At 38.5% G+C, this 19,473-nt stretch overlaps 1 protein-coding gene across 2 annotated transcripts in view; it reads left to right on the top strand.

Annotated features, from left to right (window-relative positions):
• The window catches only part of SWT1 (SWT1 RNA endoribonuclease homolog), a 33,417-nt gene extending 15,260 nt beyond the window's left edge, over positions 1 to 18,157 (top strand). The window contains exons 12-18 of one of the 2 annotated variants that reach the window (XM_026669274.2): positions 1,957 to 2,095; positions 4,337 to 4,482; positions 6,490 to 6,698; positions 8,052 to 8,183; positions 10,083 to 10,149; positions 11,495 to 11,559; positions 16,839 to 18,157. In XM_026669274.2, coding sequence (XP_026525059.2) covers positions 1,957 to 2,095; positions 4,337 to 4,482; positions 6,490 to 6,698; positions 8,052 to 8,183; positions 10,083 to 10,149; positions 11,495 to 11,559; positions 16,839 to 16,944 — 864 coding nt within the window. In that variant the 3' untranslated portion in view covers positions 16,945 to 18,157. Of the gene's footprint in view, positions 1 to 1,956; positions 2,096 to 4,336; positions 4,483 to 6,489; positions 6,699 to 8,051; positions 8,184 to 10,082; positions 10,150 to 11,494; positions 11,560 to 14,968 lie in introns of both variants that reach the window. The other variant, XM_087960848.1, reaches the window with a different exon arrangement.
• Positions 18,158 to 19,473: the final 1,316 nt, after the last annotated feature.

Genomic DNA, 19,473 nt, shown 5'->3' with positions numbered 1-19,473 from the left:
ATTTTCCAATATTCAAAAGAAATATAGGTCTTCCAATTAGGGAAGCCATGTGTAATGAATCAGTGCTTCTTTCATATATTTACGTACTTATATGCCTTCTGACTCCAATTTTAGTTACAGCCTATTATATATTATTAGGAATTCCTGTTGCATTTTGGGGCAGGTAGGCATCCTGTTCCTTCTATAAAAAGAAATGGCAAGGATCATTTGATAGGGCTGTTTCTGCTAGCCACAAGATTGATAGGTTCCTTCTGCACCCCCCTTTTTTGTGATGACAACTTCACAACATTATTTTCACTTTATGGCACACAGCAAATTGTTTAATATTTTTAGATTGTATATTTTATATTTAAACACCGTTTCCCTCTAGTAGATCTTTTAGTATCAAACTTTGAAAGACATCTTGTTGGCATATTTGCCACATAAGGCTCTGGTAGGGGGGGGGGGGGAAAAAAAAAAAAAAAGAACCATCAGTATCCTCAAGTCACTTTAAGAGCTCCGTCTGAAAGTTCCTTTAGATTAATGCTTCCATTTTGCAGCAGAATTTTCTGCACATGTAAACTATTGTTGCTATACAGCTTGGGGTTGTTAATTCAGAATCCACTTCTCAAGTGGGTGCAGAATGACAATAATTACCATCCACAGCCTGATTCATTTATGCCAGCTCTGTCCATTATTATTTTTTGAATCTCACCTCCTGGGTGTAGGGTAGAGAGGGGGAAGGTTTGGGGGACAGAAAAAGCCAGAACAAGACAATACCAGAAACTCTGTCAAGGGGAGCAAATGTGCTTGGTAGTGACCATGGTTGTTGCAAAGAATTAGGAAAAACAGAAAGCCAAGAAATGATGCTAGAGTGTGTCACTGGAAGTCTGGAGTTTCACATGATTCTGGGACAGTATAACTGTCATAAATACATGCCAGTTACCAAGTGCCCGACTTTTGATCACATGGCCATGGGGATGCTGCAAAAGTCATATGCCTTTAAAAAAAATGTGCTTAAAAATAATTAAAATGCTAAGGTCCAACAGCTGTGCAGAAGTAACACCTTTTTAAACCATCAAAAATCTGTCTTCATGCTTAGTGAATTTTGGTTTTTAGATAATCTGAAATTTATCAAATTAGGGTGCCAAAAAAACCTTAATCCCATGGCTTATGTAAGCAAGATAAGCAAATCGCTTAACATCTATTACATATTTGCATTCTTAATGCTGGATTTGCTTGTAGTTTAATGCTCCTCAGATTTCCTGATTCTCCATGACTGGCAAAATTCTGCCAGCTTCTTTTAGTCATCTGTGACAGCTGATTTAGGTCAGTATTTTTTGTAAATGACACCTTCATAGCTTAAATGAAATCTGAAAATCTCAGGAAGATGAATTTTATCCTTCCACATTTTTCCCTTTTGTATTACATCAAGGATCTTCAAACTAGGCAAGTTTAAGACTTGTGGACTTCAACTCCCAGAATTCCTGAGCTAACATGACTGAAGGAAGAATTCTGGGAGTTGAAGTCCACAAGTCTTAAAGCTGTCACGTTTGAAGACCCCTGTATTATTACATGGTGTGATAGCATACAAATAATCTTATCTTAACATACTTGTATCTTGTCTTTGATAATAATACATGTTTTGTAAATCCTTGACATATTGTTGACCCTTCATAGCTTCCCAATAGTGATATAATGAGGGGTTACAAGCTTTTGTAAAATACTTTCAGGATGAAATTAAGTCCCTCTGACATCATTTGTCTTTAAAGAAGAAAATGAAGTATCAGAAGAGACTGTATTAGGTGGTATTATTAACCCTATTCCAAAATCAGATTCTATCATTTATTTTATATGTCTATCTGTTTGTCAGAATAGGGAGGATTTGATATAATTACTAGTATCCTAGCTGATGTAAGTGGCATGTTTCTAGAAAAGATACTGAAATCTGACTAGTAAATTATTTTTCTTTCTTAGGTAGTATATCACAAACCACCTTGGACATTAGCAAATGTGTTGGAGTGTTACAAAAAACACTGGATGGCAGTTTTTGGACAATTTATATCAAGAAGCCTTATTTCAAGTATTGAATATCTCTATGCGCATCTTTGTAAAGGTAGGAGTGTTTATATTAATTTTCAAAATTACTTAGATGAAAAGGACACAGTCATCAGTACTAAAATATAACGCTTGTTTTATTTTTATTATTATTAATTATGGTTGGTTGCACAGTCTGCCAGCTGTCTAGTCTGGATTTTGTATTTTTGTGTGCCTATTGAATCCCTCCCAAGAACTTGGTGGATGTTATAATTTAACAATATCAAAGATACTGCCACAGGATATAAGCTGTTCCAAGTAAAGTTGCCTTTTATACTTCATTGATGATGGTATTCAAGTAGTGTTCCATATGTTTTGGGATTGCATCTAAGGTGCCTATCACTAATGGTGCTGCCTTTGCTTCCTTTTGCCATGGTTGTTCTACTTGTATTTTCAGATCTTTGTGTTTTATCATTTCCCCCCAGGTATTTGTCTTCTCTTTTTTTCTCTCCAGGTGTTGCAATGACCACAATCCAGACTGTTTTGTCTGTATTATTGACAGTTATTCAGTCTCAGGTGTTATGTGACATTATGCTTCTCTATTTGAAAACTAATGTTCCAGAGTACTTTAGTTTCTTTACTTTCTATTACTTTGTTTATTTTGTGGTCTCGACATTTAATATATTGGCCATGTAATACTTTGCCTTCGTATATCTTTTCTATTCTTCATTTGGTCTTTTTTAGGCCAGTTTGGACTCTTCTCTACTCAGCAAACCTTCATGGTATAATAGCTTCAATAAATATTCTCCGCTGCCCTTCAGATATTTTTTCCAATGCTCTTTTTTCTTCTTCAACTATCTGGTGTGCTTGCAACATTCCACACCCATAAATAAATAAATAAAAATAATTCCACACCCATCTATGTTTCTTGGTAAGAAGGGTCTGTCAACTTTGCTGCCTGAAAGAAGGGCATCATCATTATTTTTCTGGTCTTCCTATCTAGGGCTTCTCCTTCAGCTTGAGTCCAATCTATTATTCCAGTTGTATATCTAATGACTGGAACTGTCCAGGTGTTAATTGGTGGTATTTCCATCAGAGTGTTTGAACTTTTCTTCATTTGTCTGATAATTCATACTAACTTTTTTTTTCTTGATTTCAGTATGCTTGATATTGTTAGCCTGAAGGGTGCCACCTATTTTTATTTATTAAATTTAATTGCAGTCCATCTTTTCACAAGACGATTCTGGGTCCCCAGTCCCTGGGCCTTGGCTCACTACTGGGCTGTGGAGTATTTGGAACCGGGCAGGGGACAGGCAAGCATGGGCACGCAGCTCTCCTTGCAGGAGCAGTGAGCTGACGCACACGCACATGCATGCACAGCTCAACTTGCACAAGTGCAAGTTGAGCTGCATGTGCAAGTACCAGCTAGCCACTTGCATGGCCAAATTTCTCTCTCCTCCCCCCATCTGGGCCACCAAGCCACAAAGATTGAGAACCACTGACCTATAACATCAAAAATGGCAAAACCATAACAACAAGAATACAAAACTGATTAAAGGAATACAAAATTATAATGAAGACATGACAAGGAAGGAGCAAATGCACAGGGAGGTGGGATTTACTGTTAGTCCATCAACCACCTCCAGCATGGTAGTCCCCCTTGAGGCCCTGGCCAACTGGCAGAGCCAGGTCTTCAGGCTCTTGCGGAAGATCGGAAGGGTGAGAACCAACCTCACCTCAAGAGATACCAAAAGGCTATGTTGACAGCAGAAAAGGCTCTTCTCCTAGACACTGTCAGCAGGAATTCATTGACAGACATGCCTTCTGTACTTGTATGGGTGGGACAGGCCTGTCCCATACAGGTGAGACAATTCTTCAAGTAACCTGGATCCATGGCATGCAAGGCTTGAATTGGACCCAGAAGGAGACTGGCAGCCAGTGCAGTAACATGAGCCATTCTAGAGGGGGGGGGAGGCTCCCCGCACTACCGCACTCTGCACTAGTTGATGCTTACAAATGCTCTTCAAGAGTAGCCCACTGTACAGCACATTGCAGTAGTCCAAGTGTGAGATGACCAGGGCTTGAATGACTGAGTGCAATGACTCCTGATCCAGAAAATTTCTACTTGTCTTTATTGAGACTATCATTTCCATCTTGATTCCTTCAGTTTTCATCATTTTGTCCCCTGCAGGTGGTAAGAGTGGCCAATATGAATATACTGAATAACCGTATCATTTTAGTATATGTTTTTCATAGGGATTTAATAATAAATCATCCAGGATTTCAGATCTCAGCATTTTTTTTCTACTTCCTGTCTCAGATAAAATAATAGGATATTCAACACTGAGGAATATCCTCTGGGAGTCCAAAATGTTATTGGAAATGTTCAGTTCCAGATCCACCTATGATGGTTTTCTTTCACGGGCTTTAGCTCAAATGAATAAATTACTCAAGACTGTTGAAGAGGTAAGCCAGGCTAAGTTTTGACAAGCATAGTTCCTTTTTAAGTGCATATATCTGGTTACAAGATTGATGGCATTCACATTTATTATCATTAAAAAAGGTTAGTTGTGTCTGAATTGTTTCCTTTTAAATGGAAATTAATATTGCATTTGCAGTGGATAAAACAAGAACCAAACTTCACTGCTGAATAAAAAGGATTGGCTTCTCTAGCAGCAGTGATGTACAAACTAAAGATATGAGAGGAGGCCATCTTGAAAACTCCAGGCATAGAAATCAATAGAAGTTCTGACTCCTGTTGCTTCATGCCTCGTGGGTTCCCAACAGAAGACAGAGTTGAATAAGGCACGAAGGAGGGAGGGAAGAGACACAGATGCTTCTATACCTCTTTCCCCCTGCTTCCATTCCTAAGTCAGGTATTACCGTATTTTTCAGAATATAAGATGTTCCAAAGAATAAGACTCACCTAGCTTTTGGGGAGGAAAACAAGGGGAAAAAAATCATCTTCTGCCTCTCAGCAATTTGCCTTCTTGCAGCAAACAGCCTGGTCAACTTCAGCACAGCCTGATTTAGCACAAGCAGCCGACAATCAGCTGTTTCAGGCTGCAGGGATTGCCATCGTCTATTGCTGCATCCGCAAGCCTCATTTTTTGCTTCCACATCCGGTTTTCAGCCTCCGCATGTCCCATTTTCATCCTCCACACGCCCCACTTTCAGCCCGTTCCAGATGGTGGGGATTGGAATGGACCGAAAATGGGGTGTGCGGAGGCTGAAAATGGGGTGCACGGAGGCAGAAAACAGGATGCAGAGGCTGAAAATGTAGCACGCAGAGGTGGCAATAGGTGATGGTGATCCCTGCAGCCTGAAACAGCTGATCATCAGGAGGCAGATCCAACTGACAATCAGCTGCTTATGCTAATCAGGCTGTGCTGAAGCTGGCCAGGCTGTTTGCTGTTTGCTGCAAGGAGACAAATTGCTGGGAGGCAGAAGCCAAAGGGTGGGGGCTGGCGGGTAGGCGGGGCTTTGGCAACATTTGCTGTATAGGATGCACAGACATTTCCAGCCATTTTTGGGGGGCGGGGGAAGTGTGTCTTATACATTGAAAAATACGGTACTTATTGCAGCATAACCTCCCTCCCCCATCAATCTTTTCTTTTTCCTTTCTTCAGCTAGATAGCCTACTGGATTCTCTTGCAGTCATTCTCTCTAGTGCCTTCTTTCTCTTCTTGTCTTTTTCTTTGTCCTGGTTGTGAAAAAGTAAGAAAAAGGAGAAAAACAGCCAAATTTAGAGTTGTTCTGATGGAAAGTATCTTGTATCTACAAGTATATTCTGAATGGGGCCAAGAGAAGAGACTCCCTCTAAATTTAAGAGTTGAGCAGAGGAAGAAAGGGATATCTTGTATTGTCTAAGAGGAGAGAGAGGAAAATATTTTTATAGGTTTGGATCTACTACTGCAATAAGACAAGTGGCTCCCTCTCAAACATAGTTGCTTCAGCCAGAAAGCAGTACGCACCTAAATTACCTTTCCTCCAAATCACTATCAAGATATGTATGGTAAAGAGTTCCTTATTTGGAAATATTTTCAGGAGATATTTTCAAATATCTCCAGGGGGGCTCTATTTATGTCCCTGGAAATAAAGCAGGTGGAAATGCTGGCTAGAAAAATATTCAGTCTTAGAAAATCACTATTGTGAGTTTATAAAATTATTTTATCTTTAGGATTTAAAAATATTTGCTATTACTATTTTTTCTCTGTTAAATTTTATTATTTTTAGATTGTAGATTGCATTGTGAACTATCGATGTATAATTTATAAAATTATAAATACTTCAAATAACCAGTGAAGAAACTGAATTACATCTTTTTTTGTGAAGGCAGAGAAAAAACAACACTTACCTTGAGTTTTGTTATTAACATGATTATTATGTGGCATTCCTCAAATATTTGTAAATGACAGCTGCACATTTACTATGGGCAGTACTCTTACTGCTTCTTTATTTTGTTTTCCTAAGATGGAGTCATGTAAAGGAGAAAATTCTAAAGATATCCTGAAATCTAATTTGGGAAATGATACATGTGAAAAAATGGAAGATGTGATTTTGTCAGAACACACTCAGACAGAAGATAAGTCTCCATTAAGTGAGCCTTCAGCACAAGAAAATAGGCATGTGGAAATCTGGTCTGTCCTTGAAAGTGTATGGAACAGAATCAATGTGTTCAGGTACTATTTTCTAAAACAATGTTTACTAAAACAATATCCAACCCCAAGGATTTTAAAAGTTCATGTGTGTCATGTCTTTTGCAAACATGCTCCACTGCTGAGCATGAACTGTAATTTTTTTGTGGGTGGGACCTGCTTAATATTTTCTTGTGTAATTTAGTAAAGTGCCAGGTACAGGAATGGCACTGTATCAATAATATTTCTGCATATAGTGTTGCTACCACCCATAGGCTACATATTGATTCATGTAATATTAACTAGTTTTAGAAACCAACTTGAAAGTAGCTGCTTCCTTGTGAGTAAGTCTCTGCACCAGAGTATGAGTGTTTGCAGACTCAGGGCCTACTAAGCATAAAGGCTGTTCTGAAAAAACGGCAAGTTGTGGGGGGGATATTGGAGAAGATGGTTGAAGGATATGACAGAAAATGATAAAAATAAGCTTACAGAAAAAGCAGTTGCTAGATTACCCTTATTAGGACCCTGTATACCAACTACTTCATTCTTCTGAATTTACTAGGATTCAGCTCATTACACAGACAGAGAAGGGAGCTGATTAGTCATGCTGGAAAGCCTTCTTACAAAGGGGCTGGTGACTTATCACCAAGAAGTTGCTTATATGTCATAGTTGAATCTAAAAGCTGTCAGATTCATTTACTTCCTTGGTTAGATATTTTGAGTTTTTCTTTGAATTTTGGGTATGGACTACTGAAACTCTAAATTGTTTCTTTTAAAAAAAAAAAAAACCTGTCCCTAACTACACGGGGGGACCGGGAAGAAAAGGTCCTTTACATATTGGAGAGTTCAGTATTTACTTTCAGTTACTGTCCACCTCACTGTGTTTGTATTTCTGTCATTCTGTGTTTCTGGTCCAACTCGCTGCCTACAAGGCTCTCTGCCACAAAATTGCTATTTAATTATTGGAAAGAATGGTTTGCTTTCTATCATTTTGCAAGTGAATTCACACATAATGAACTGGTCATTCCAAGAATGATTTTTCCCCCTTTTTAATCAGCCATTGGGGGCTTTCCCCCACTTATCTCTACTATAGCAGAAACATGCCCTGGCAACATGCCACCATTAAAATATTTCTCTTTCCCTAGACACTTTGTTTTGACTGGAATCTTAAAAGGTATGGTATCTTTTAGGGCTTGTCACTTAATACTTTGGAGGAAAGTATCTTGACTGCTGTGGTTTAGACAGAGACAATAGTGTTGGGTTAGGATCATCAGTTAGGAACAAATCTCATGTCTGTATATGGTAGTATTTGGCAAATTTGGTGGGATTGGATTGCAATGGGGGGAAATGAGTCCATGTTAATTTGTAATTAATTTTTTAACGTTACTCTTTTTTTAGTTTTGAAATTTTCCAAAAAGTGGACCTTAGTGCAATACCCCCAACTTCGAATATGTCTTCATTTCAAGAAGCTTTTATGGATCTGCAGAAATTAATGAGCACAGTGAATGAAATTCTTGCTGGAATTCAGCAGTGAGTATCCACGAACTGAGTAGTGTGTGTGGCGCTGATATAATCTAGTGTTTTCTCAGCCATTTGAAAAACAGGAATAGCCATAAGAGAGCAGTAACTGATCACATAATGAATGTGAAGCAATGGTAAGGATTTTTAGGATTCTCTAGATTCTAGAGAAAATAGCCAATGACCTTAGGTCGTTCCTTTTTGATACAGTGATACTAACATCTCATAAGGCAAGATGTTATATGACAGGGCCATTAAACATAAGTTTTGCATATCAACAAGTATATTGAGTAGCATGTGATGTATCCTGTACCCGTTCTCTTGACTCTACTTGTTTTCTATACCTACTGCCATGCAAACGTGCTACATAATTGTGGGATTTGTATTACAGGCTCCAGGAATGTGTTCTTAAGATGGGCAATCCTTGGAAACTTAGAAACTTAGCTCACTGCTATTAAATATCACAGGAATACATTCACTTCAGTTAGTGTCACCTAGTTACCCAAATAACAATTATCCCCATCAGAAAGCTGATCAGACATAGACAATGAGTGATGTTCCTGTAAATCTTGCCAAGCTGCACATGTGGCCTGAAATCAGTCAGGTGAGACAGGTCTCAGTCTCTTCTAAAATGTTCATGATATCCTTCTCAGCTATCTTGGTAGTTCAGGCTCAGATATCTGGTACAGTGGTCCCCAACCTTTACAGCTTGGTGGCCTGGCTGTGCGGGGAGGGCCACGTGAGTCAACTTGTCAATTTGCACAAGGCCTACTACTTGAGCAAGTTAAGCTGCATTGTTCACGTGACCCAGTTCTGAATAAGCCATGGCCTGGTAGTGGCCTGAGGGTTGGGAATCCCTGATCTAATATATGTGTAGCTTTCTCCTTCCCTTGTCCTAATTTTGGGAGGAGACATCTTGGAATTGTCTATTACTTTCCACAATTGTTTACAACTCTTAGACACTTCTGAGGAGTTTCCATAATGCCGGTCTGGTTACTTGGGCTTCATCTCCCAGTCCAGCCATTTTTGCAATCCAACATGCCTTACTTTAGCATCCTGATCCACATCCCTCTCTTATTTGTAACAATTTTGGGGGATCATTGCTCTACCTTTTGCAGAAGGAGGTGGTTTGAATTCATCTTTCCCCACTTGCCCCCCACTTACCCTGTCTAGTTAACTTGGCATTTAGCTTCCTTATTTCACGTGCACAACTTAAATTCAAACAGCTTCCAATTCCTGCAAGCCCAGCCTACCAGGCATCACTTATGTTACATACATGCATACTGTCTAATCTGGCCAAATATTGAAAATCGTTTATAGGTAGACCTACCACTACAACTGAGCCCAAGATTTCTGTTGCTAAGCAAGATACTTGTTAAGTGAGCTTTGCCTCATTTTACAACTTTTCTTGCCAAAGTTCTTAAGTGAATCACTGCTGTTCTTAAGCTAGAAACACAGCGGTTAAATGAATCTGGCCCCCATCAACTTTGCTTGTCAGAAGCCAGCAGTGAAGGTAGCCAATGGTGATCATGTGACTGCAGAATGCTGCTACTCTCATAGTTGCAAGCTGGTTGCCAAGCACCCAAATCATGATTACATGATTACAACAGCTGGCATTATGAGGAATGGTCTTGTCCCCCCTCATTCAACGCTCTCATAACTTTGAATAGACACTGAATGAATAGTCATTCAACAAGGACTATCTGTATAAAGTACTTCACAGGTCCTTCAGTCTGACTCTTGACCAACTGTGGAAGATGTCTAGCCCGAAATTGACATATGTGTAGCCATTTTAGTTAGGCTTAGTATATATTATTTTTCTTACTTTCCCTTTGTTGGTTATGGGCAGGGGTAAGATTTAACCGGTGTTACTACCGGTTCGGTGACTATGTTTTGTTTATTTTTTTCCAGAGTCTTAGTGCCAAATAGTAGCATTCAAGATGTTTGGGCCTTGTATAGATTCCTAACTAATAATGAGGTGAGTTATTTAACTTTCAAGTATTTGGTATGTTTGTTGTTAAATTGTGTATAATAGAAAAGACAGACATTTTGGATAAAGATTTCAAAGCAGTCTGGTACACATTTTTAAAAAATTAATGTACTTTGAAAAGGCCTGCACAATTATTTAAATGCACTTCACTCTTTTTATGTATTCTGAATTTGTTGAATTCATAATACAAAGAGATGTATTGTGCCTGTTGAATTGTAGTCTAATGAAAGTGCCATTTAGGTTGTCAAGTCATAAATGGGTCAGTGTTGGTGACTCATTGGCTGTACAAGTACCTTCGAATTTGACAAGACAAAATAATTAACCATTTGGGCAGGGTTAAGCAGAAAAATAAGTACTTTAAATACCCAAAACTTAGGGCACCCATTTTGCTCTGAATGATTAAATTCCCTCTTATGCCTTCATAACATGGCAGGCTACTTCCAAATGATGTCCCTTGGTACAAAAGAGTTGCTTTGGTTCAAACCAAGCAAAAAAATATGGGGAGGAAGTATGACATAGTACCTAATAAAATGCATGTCTGGTTTAACAATGATTTACTAGTCAAAGCTGTAGGAGAAAAGTAGGCAAAGTTAAACTTGTCATCAATTTAGACTCACAAACGATCCAAGTCGTTTTATCCTCTTATGCCTTCATAACATGGCAGGCTACTTCCAAATGATGTCCCTTGGTACAAAAGAGTTGCTTTGGTTCAAACCGAGCAAAAAAATATGGGGAGGAAGTATGACATAGTACCTAATAAAATGCATGTCTGGTTTAACAATGATTTACTAGTCAAAGCTGTAGGAGAAAAGTAGGCAAAGTTAAACTTGTCATCAATTTAGACTCACAAACGATCCAAGTCGTGCCCCTCTTGAATTCCGTTGACTCTTATCTAGCGCCAATTTAGTTCTGACTGTTACTAGACTAGATTCTTGTGTATAGGCTTGAATAAATCTGTGCTGCAACTTAACATATGGTCCTGATCCTTCACACCTGAGAAAAGCTTATATAAGATCCTCCCACACTTGATTAAGCCATTCTTTCCCCACTGCAAACAACATCTGCACATGCATTAAGATCATCAGAAAGGGGAAGTTTTCTCAAACTCCCAGTGTTCGCTAAAATTGTCTTCCATCAAATTCTTTTGCTGCAGATGTTGCTTTCTATAGTGTTAATATAAGATCTGTGGGCCAATTCATAAGAATTAATTTTTTAACAAATCTGAAGCTTTTATTTGCTTTTATTACAACAACAATTTCAAGTATATAACATTAGTATTTGATAATTAATGCATTTTCCTACATTAGTGAGTTGATGTCTTTTTAATTCATAGGTAAATAATAGTACAAAATTTACTGCTGAAGAACTTTATGACTGTATTTCCCAAGAAATATACAGGTAAGCTTTTTTTTTTTTTAAAAAAAGAACAAAAATAAAGTAATGACTTCATAACATGGCAGGCTACATCCAAATGATGTCCCTTGGTACAAAAGAGTTGCTTTGATTCAAACCGAGCAAAAATATATGGGGAGGAAGTGTGACATAGTACCTAATAAAATGCATGTCTGGTTTAACAATGATTTACTAGTCAAAGCTGTAGGAGAAAAGTAGGCAAAGTTAAACTTGTCATCAATTTAGAGTCACAAACAATGTTTTTCATAACCTTGCCATGCAGCAGTCAATGCAAAATCTGTCTTTGTTAATCCTATCACTTAGAGGTCAAGTAGCATTTTAACAAACATTTAAAAGGCTATAATTAAATATTAATATTACATACTCCTATGAGTACATATTGCATATTTATTTATTTGTTAAATTAATATAAATTTCCCAAGGCTGTTTCAAGAGAAGTAATCAGTTTGTTATGCTTATCAAATAAACTGATTCCTTTTTAAATTCACGATGGTGTATTGGCCTAAATTAGCAAACAGTTAGATTTTTTTTCTGTGCAGCTGCTTCGGAGCACTACCAGTAGCCTCAACATATGACTGTAATGGAGCCTACTTCACAGTCATTAAGCAAATGCTGTAGGCAATAAGCAAACGTCTTGGGCGTTAAGTGAATATGCGTATTAAGCAAACACCCTGGATGTTAAAATGAACCAATGGTTCACTATGGGTCCAGTTTTGCCAAAACAACAACAACCCAGAAATAACTGCTGGTTTTTAGCAAAAGAGTTGCAATATGCTGTCATGTGACTGCAGGGTGATGCAGATGGCCATAAATGTGGCTATGATGCTGGTTGCCCAAAGTTTGGTCACATGATAGAGGAGAGAGCCCAACTATCCAAACTATGAATCCAGGTTGTAATTTTTTTTTTTGATGGATTGTAACTTTGAACAGTAGCTAAGCAACCAGTCATAAGGTGAGGACTACCTATATAACTTTTTAATATTAAATCACTAAGAGAAAAAGAGTATCAGTGTAGCTTGAAGAAAGTAAAGAAATTAGGGAGAATATGTTTCTTTTTAAATTATTTATTAGACTTCATCAGATCAAATGCAATAAAACAAGCCATAATTAAAACATAGCAAAATAGGGAAGCTTTCCAAAACATAAAAGCAGAGAATGAAATCAAAACAGCACAGAATGTTTCAGACCATGAGCCTTTACATGACAACCCACGTTAGCAATTGTCAGACAGTACCTTTTTAAATAAAAAAAAAAGCTCTTAAATGTTATTGTTGCGATATTAGCAACCCCAAAGGTAAAAGGGATATGTGTACACAATGCATATGTCACTTTTTCGGGTTTCGTGGTGCCTTGAGTTATATTTGGGAAGGCTGATTTTTTGCTAGAGCTGTTTTCTAAAGTACCTGGCATGATTTCCTGATATAATTAAGGCTGATGCATATCTTGGGTAACTCAAGGTAATTAATTTCATCCTAAAAATGTAATTATTTTCTTAATCATGTCTGAAATCAACTTTCAGGATTCTGGGCAGAAATCAAGTACACTTATATACTTCTTGAATGAATCTCCCCCTCCCATATTTTCATCAGATGTTTGGCTATAACATACAGGTGAAACTCAAAAAATTAGAATATCGTGCAAAAGTTCATTTATTTCAGTAATGCAACTTAAGAGGTGAAACTAATATATGAGATAGACTCATTACATGCAAAGCAAGATAGTTCAAGCGGTGATGTGTCATAATTGAGATGATTATAGCTTACAGCTCATGAAAACCTCAAATCCACAATCTCAGAAAATTAGAATATTGTGAAAAGGTGCAATATTCTAGGCTCAAAGTGTCCCACTCTAATCAGCTAATTAAGCCATAACACCTGCAAAGGGTTCCCAAGCCTTTAAATGTAAGTCTGGTTCAGTAGGAATCACAATCATGGGAAAGACTGCTGACCTGACAGTTGTGCAGAAAACCATCACTGACACCCTCCATAAGGAGGGAAAGCCTCAAAAGGTAATTGCAAAAGAAGTTGGATGTTCCCAAAGTGCTGTATCAAAGCACATTAATAGAAAGTTATGTGAAAGGGAAAAGTGTGGAAGAAAAAGGTGCACAAGCAGCAGGGATGACTGCAGCCTGGAGAGGATTGTCAGGAAAAGGCCATTCAAAAGTGTTGGGGACTTTCACAAGGAGTGGACTGAGGCTGGAGTCAGTGCATCAAGAGCTACCACACACAGACGGATCCTGGACATGGGCTTCAAATGTTGTATTCCTCTTGTCAAGCCGCTCCTGAACAACAAACAATGTCAGAAGCGTCTTACCTGGGCTAAAGAAAAACAGACCTGGTCTGTTGCTCAGTGGTCCAAAGTCCTCTTTTCTGATGAGAGCAACTTTTGCATCTCATTTGGAAACCAAGGACCCAGAGTCTGGAGGAAGAATGGAGAGGCGCACACTGCAAGATGCTTGAAGTCCAGTGTGAAGTTTCCACACTCTGTGTTGATTAGGGGAGCCATGTCATCTGCTGGTGTTGGTCCACTGTGCTTCATTAAGTCCAGGGTCAACGCAGCCGTCTACCAGGAGATTTTGGAGCACTTCATGCTTCCTTCTGCAGACGAGCTTTATGGGGATGCTGACTTCATTTTCCAGCAGGACTTGGCACCTGCCCACACTGCCAAAAGCGCCAAAACCTGGTTCAATGACCGTGGGATTACTGTGCTTGATTGGCCAGCAAACTCGCCTGACCTGAACCCCATAGAGAATCTATGGGGCATTGCCAAGAGAAAGATGAGAGACATGAGACCGAACAATGCAGAAGAGCTGAAGGCCGCTATTGAAGCATCCTGGTCTTCCATAACACCTCAGCAAAGCCACGGGCTGATAGCTTCCATGCCACGCCGCATTGAGGCAGTAATTGCTGCAAAAGGGGCCCAAACCAAGTACTGAGTACATATGCATGCTTATACTTTTCAGAGGTCCGATATTGTTCTATGTACAATCCTTGTTTTATTGATTGCATGTAATATTCTAATTTTCTGAGATTGTGGATTTGGGGTTTTCATGAGATGTAAGCGATAATCATCACAATTATGACAAATCACGGCTTGAACTATCTTGCTTTGCATGTAATGAGTCTATCTCATATATTAGTTTCACCTTTTAAATTGCATTACTGAAATAAATGAACTTTTGCACGATATTCTAATTTTTTGAGTTTCACCTGTATATAATTATCTAGCTTAATTTAATGGCATATCTTTAGGGCTGAATCTTGTTCCTTACTGAGATGAAGTTCTAGGAAAATAACTATCTTGTCCAGGACAGAATTATTCAACAGTAACTTCCAGATTCTGGGATAATTTTAAATCTCTCATGAGTTCATAATTTTGTTCTAATAATCACTAGAATGTAGCAGAGACTATACCCTATGTCTTATATGACAGTGACTTCTATACTGATCACATGAATGAATATGCTAAGGTAAGTAGTATTTGTGAAGTTGGTCATTCACCTGATATAAAAAGATTGGTTTTCCGTTGATGGAAAAAGTGACCTTTTGAAGGGAAGTGGGGATGTATCAAATGAAAGAACTAGAAGTTTAATTCATTTTCTAGATGAGAAGACCTTTAAAATTAATTGATAGTTCTTTTTTAATATTATTAAATATGTTGTATGCGTTCATTTATTTAAGGATCAGTAGTATCACATCTAAAATACTATGAATTCCTGTTCTAGAAGGATCACTTCTGAAAAAATGGCAGTCTAATCTAGGAGATCCAAACTGATGCATTCTGAGAGAGAAAAAATAGTTTTCTATATAACTAATTCTAACATTACATTAACAATTCTAAAAAACTGGGGATGTGGAGTATGTAGAAATAATGGCTCATTAGTGAGATCTGCATTTTTATATGCCCAGATGTACATTTCTACATCTTTCTAAGCTAGAGATGGAATGCTAAATGGATGTCAACAGAATTTAAAAAGGAAAGGTACTATGAGACCCATATAATAGTTTGTCTAATATATCTTGTCACTATTGCTTTCTTTACAAATACCTTTAAATTGCTTTAACTGAGAAATTCCAATTCCAAAGCATACTGGATCTACTTGATGCAGTTTCTAATAAAAGTGTGTTAAGCATGATTTCTTTATTCCAAGTTTCAATATTCATTTATCTACATATATATAAAAGCGAAATACCACTCACGCATCATCACAAAAACTCCAGAACCGTAAAGCCTACAAACTTGAAATTTGCCACTTATGTTCCTCTTGGCTTCTAGGAAAGGATTTTTCGAAATAACCATTAGAGCATTACTATTTCAGATATTTTTATTAACACACTCTGATGCGAAGGTGTTCTACTCCCCCTCCCCACCTGAAAAGAAATATGTTCCAAATGCAAAACACAAGGAGAGAAGTTTCAGTTTTAGTTCACAGCAGCAACCAGCTTTCGTACAGAACAGTTGAGCTAAGCCACGCCCAGGCTCCTTGCTGTCTCATTCTTGCTCACACAGCAAATACTGTTTCAGTTTTCAAACAGCCCTCAACTCTCTCACACACTGACAGGACACTAGCCAGATGAATACCGATGGATGCTGGTAAGCAGAGGCAGATTCCCCCCCCCCCTTATTTTCCTCCCCAAAAACTAAGCCCAATCACATAGTTTCGTAGCGAAGCACAGGTATCCAGCTAGTGTGATAATAAATTCCAAAGAATCTTAACAAAAAGTCATCATAAAGGTTAGCCTCTCCCCAAACACATACATTGTGGTAACAAATAGCCACCGATAAAGACCAATACATTATACAAAATAGTAAGACAGCCTAGATTGAAATTTATCTCCCCAGCAAGTTTGGAAGCTTGCTGAAAGTAAAATGGTGACTGCTGCTTGGCAGGCGGCTGACAGTTTATATGTGGGTCCTTCTTTAGGAGGGAGTGCAAAACCCTGAGTACTGCACTGTAAATCCTTTACCTATATCTTAACGCATTGCAGAAGTTGGCAAGATCTATAGAACAAAGTTTCTTGAAAGATATGGATAGCTTCATATTGAAAGTGACATTCCTCCAGGTGTAACATGCTGCTTAGAGCTTTAAAGGCTATAAAGAGTACTTTAAATCAATACTCACAATGGAAGCTAGTTCAACACTTAGAAGAAAAGAATCTTGTACATTTTGAAAAGCTGCTGGAGAAAGTCATAACGGGACTGGGGTAGGCTTAGCAGATTGCATTTTTTTTTCTCATTCCTTCATTCTCTCATTTCCTCCCCAGAACACGGTTATCAGTTGGATGTGGCCAACTAATTCAACTGGAACATACTGTTAGACAGTGCTATGAATCGGTTCTTTTGGACATTAAGAACAGAGGATGGTTCTAAGTCCTTCCATTAACAGAAACATTTGAAAGACTGATTTTCTTCTCACCTTGCAAAACAAACCTATGACCCAGCTACCTAAAAGCTTAAACCTCTGTAATTTATTGGTCTTTTTTGCTGTTTTTAGCAACTTTGACGATCACATTTAAAGAAGCATTAATCCATGGTTTGGCCTTATTTGTATATATGTGTGTATGTTTCCACTTCCTGGAAGAAGACAGAGTTAGAACTGGGACCATGGTGAAGGGATTTCTAAATCTCCCTGACAATATTAGCTTTTACTCCTCATGTAAACCACTTCTTTAGAGGTGATATTACCCTTTCCCAGAGAAATATTCTAATGACAATGATATAGCTCTATCCCTCTCCTTCCCCAGCATATCATAATTTCAAGTTGAGTTGTGCAGATTTTTTGATCATGAAGCTTGCAGATGCAAGTATTAGCCCATTCCCTGCAAACAGTCTCAGTGCATAATGCCCATCTGCCTGCTTCTCTTGACCTACTGAATTTGTAGCTGTCATAACTACAGTTTCTTGAAATCCTCTCTTTCTTCCAGCTTAATCACCAAAGAGCTCACTGAAAAAGTGCGGAAGTTAGACATCAAATGCTATGGCTGTGGGAACTATGCAACCATGCAGCACTGGTCAAGAGATAGGGAGAAGGAAAATGGGGGATCTCAGTGGATACTCATGGCAAGCTGAAACAAAAACCATGGCTTGCATTCCTCTCCTGCTGTCCATTGTAAGGATCTTATATTGGAACAACATGGAATTCTTGTGGCCAATTTATCGTCATCTCAGCATAACTAATTATCCAAATAATTGTTGTGCATTTGTGTGGAAAGATGTCCACATGCCCAGGAATCCTGAGTGAATGTGCAAAAGGTTCTGTTCCATTACCCAGAATAAACTAGGATAACATAATTGCAATAATTTTTGCTACTTTTATAAGAGTAAACTTCCTCCCTGACTGGAACCAACTTTGTATGCTAACAATGGGGAGAAGGTTTCAAAGTTGTAGCCCGGGTGGTGGTGGGTGGATGGTATTTGCGCATGTCTCTTTTTACAGTAAAAATGTCTTAAATCTGTTTGCTATTTTTTGATTCTGTTTTTACTTTTTCACTGGTATCATTTTAATGGAAAAAGATTCCATGGTATTGTAGATTCATTTCAAACATTTTAATTTCAAATGTAGATTAAAAAATGTTGCATCCTGTCTGTTAGCCTGACATCCTCTGTGCATGAGGACATTGCAAGGAAGACATACATTGGATTGTTTCTCGTGACAGTCCATTTATGGCTATGTGCTCAGAATGTGTTTTATGAAGTCCTAAGTATGCAAATAAGTTACAGCTGCCCCCTTAATTTCTGTAGAACTAAGCATTGTCATTCTAGAAATGTTTAATTACAGTTGGATTCTGGTGTTGATATTTCAGAGCATCCACTGCATATAGCTTGGATTAGAAATCAGTAGTGGAGAACCATTGGAGAACCAGCCATTGGTAAATGGAAGTAAATAAAGATTGAGGCTTATTTACAATAATTTAATATAGTTTATAATATCTGAAATTAGGTCAGAAGAATCAGGAGGAACAGGAACTGGGGAACCAATTCCATTTGGTGAGGAAATCCTAAATATTGTTTTTGAAAGCAAGTCCCAATTATCTAAATACACCAAGCTATATAGATTGAAAAAATATCCTAGACATATTAAAAATAACTATTGTAAACATGTAAGGATCTAATTCCTTTCACTATAATTCCCATTGGCCCAACCAGCACAGCCTATAGTCAAGAACTATCGGGGTTGTAGCTAAAGTCTTAGAAAGGCAGTATCTTGGGCAGCAACAGTTATCAAAAACATGCATTATTGAGTAACGCCATATGAAGGGCCATATAAAACCTCCATTTTCCATTCATTCCTTTCACCTGGATTGATCCTACCACTAGATATGACCATGTTGGAATTACAACATATATAATCTTTATAAAAGATTTAATTGATCTATTTTTATAACCATAGAAAGGTATAACAGCAGTAGTGGTATTCAGCCGGTTCGCACCAGATCGGGAGAACTGGTAGCGATAATTTGGCATGGGTCACCGAACCAGTAGCGACTTCTGGCTGGCCACACCCCCAAACCACTCACCAAGTCGCAGCTTGCTCACTTGCCCCGCCCACCCGATTCTACCTTGTGCCGCCCAATGCTCGTGCTGCCTGGTCACTCCACACTGGGTCCTCGTGGCTTAACCTGCTTTCCCACATGGTGCCTGGCCCTGTGCCCCAACTGAGCAGCTCTGATCTTCCTGCTGAAAGGTAAGCCTGCAAGTTGTGCTAGCCATCCCTAGCGTCCTTGGAGCTTGCCTCCACCTCCTCCACCGTCCCCTGAGCTTGCCAAGGCCTCTTCCCCACCGTTCCCAGGCTTGTCACGTCGAGCGACCGGTCCGTTGATTCGATTTTCCAGTCTGTTGCTGAATTCCCTTCAAGAAATAATTTAGCGGAGCCCTCGCAAGGGTGAGTGCCAAAGCACA

This window comes from Notechis scutatus, chromosome 3, assembly GCF_049901735.1.
Source record: "Notechis scutatus isolate UNSWTSFEM ecotype Mainland chromosome 3, rNotScu1.2, whole genome shotgun sequence".
NCBI classification, from domain to species: domain Eukaryota; kingdom Metazoa; phylum Chordata; class Lepidosauria; order Squamata; family Elapidae; genus Notechis; species Notechis scutatus.
This window is presented reverse-complemented; position numbering and strand designations above follow the sequence as displayed.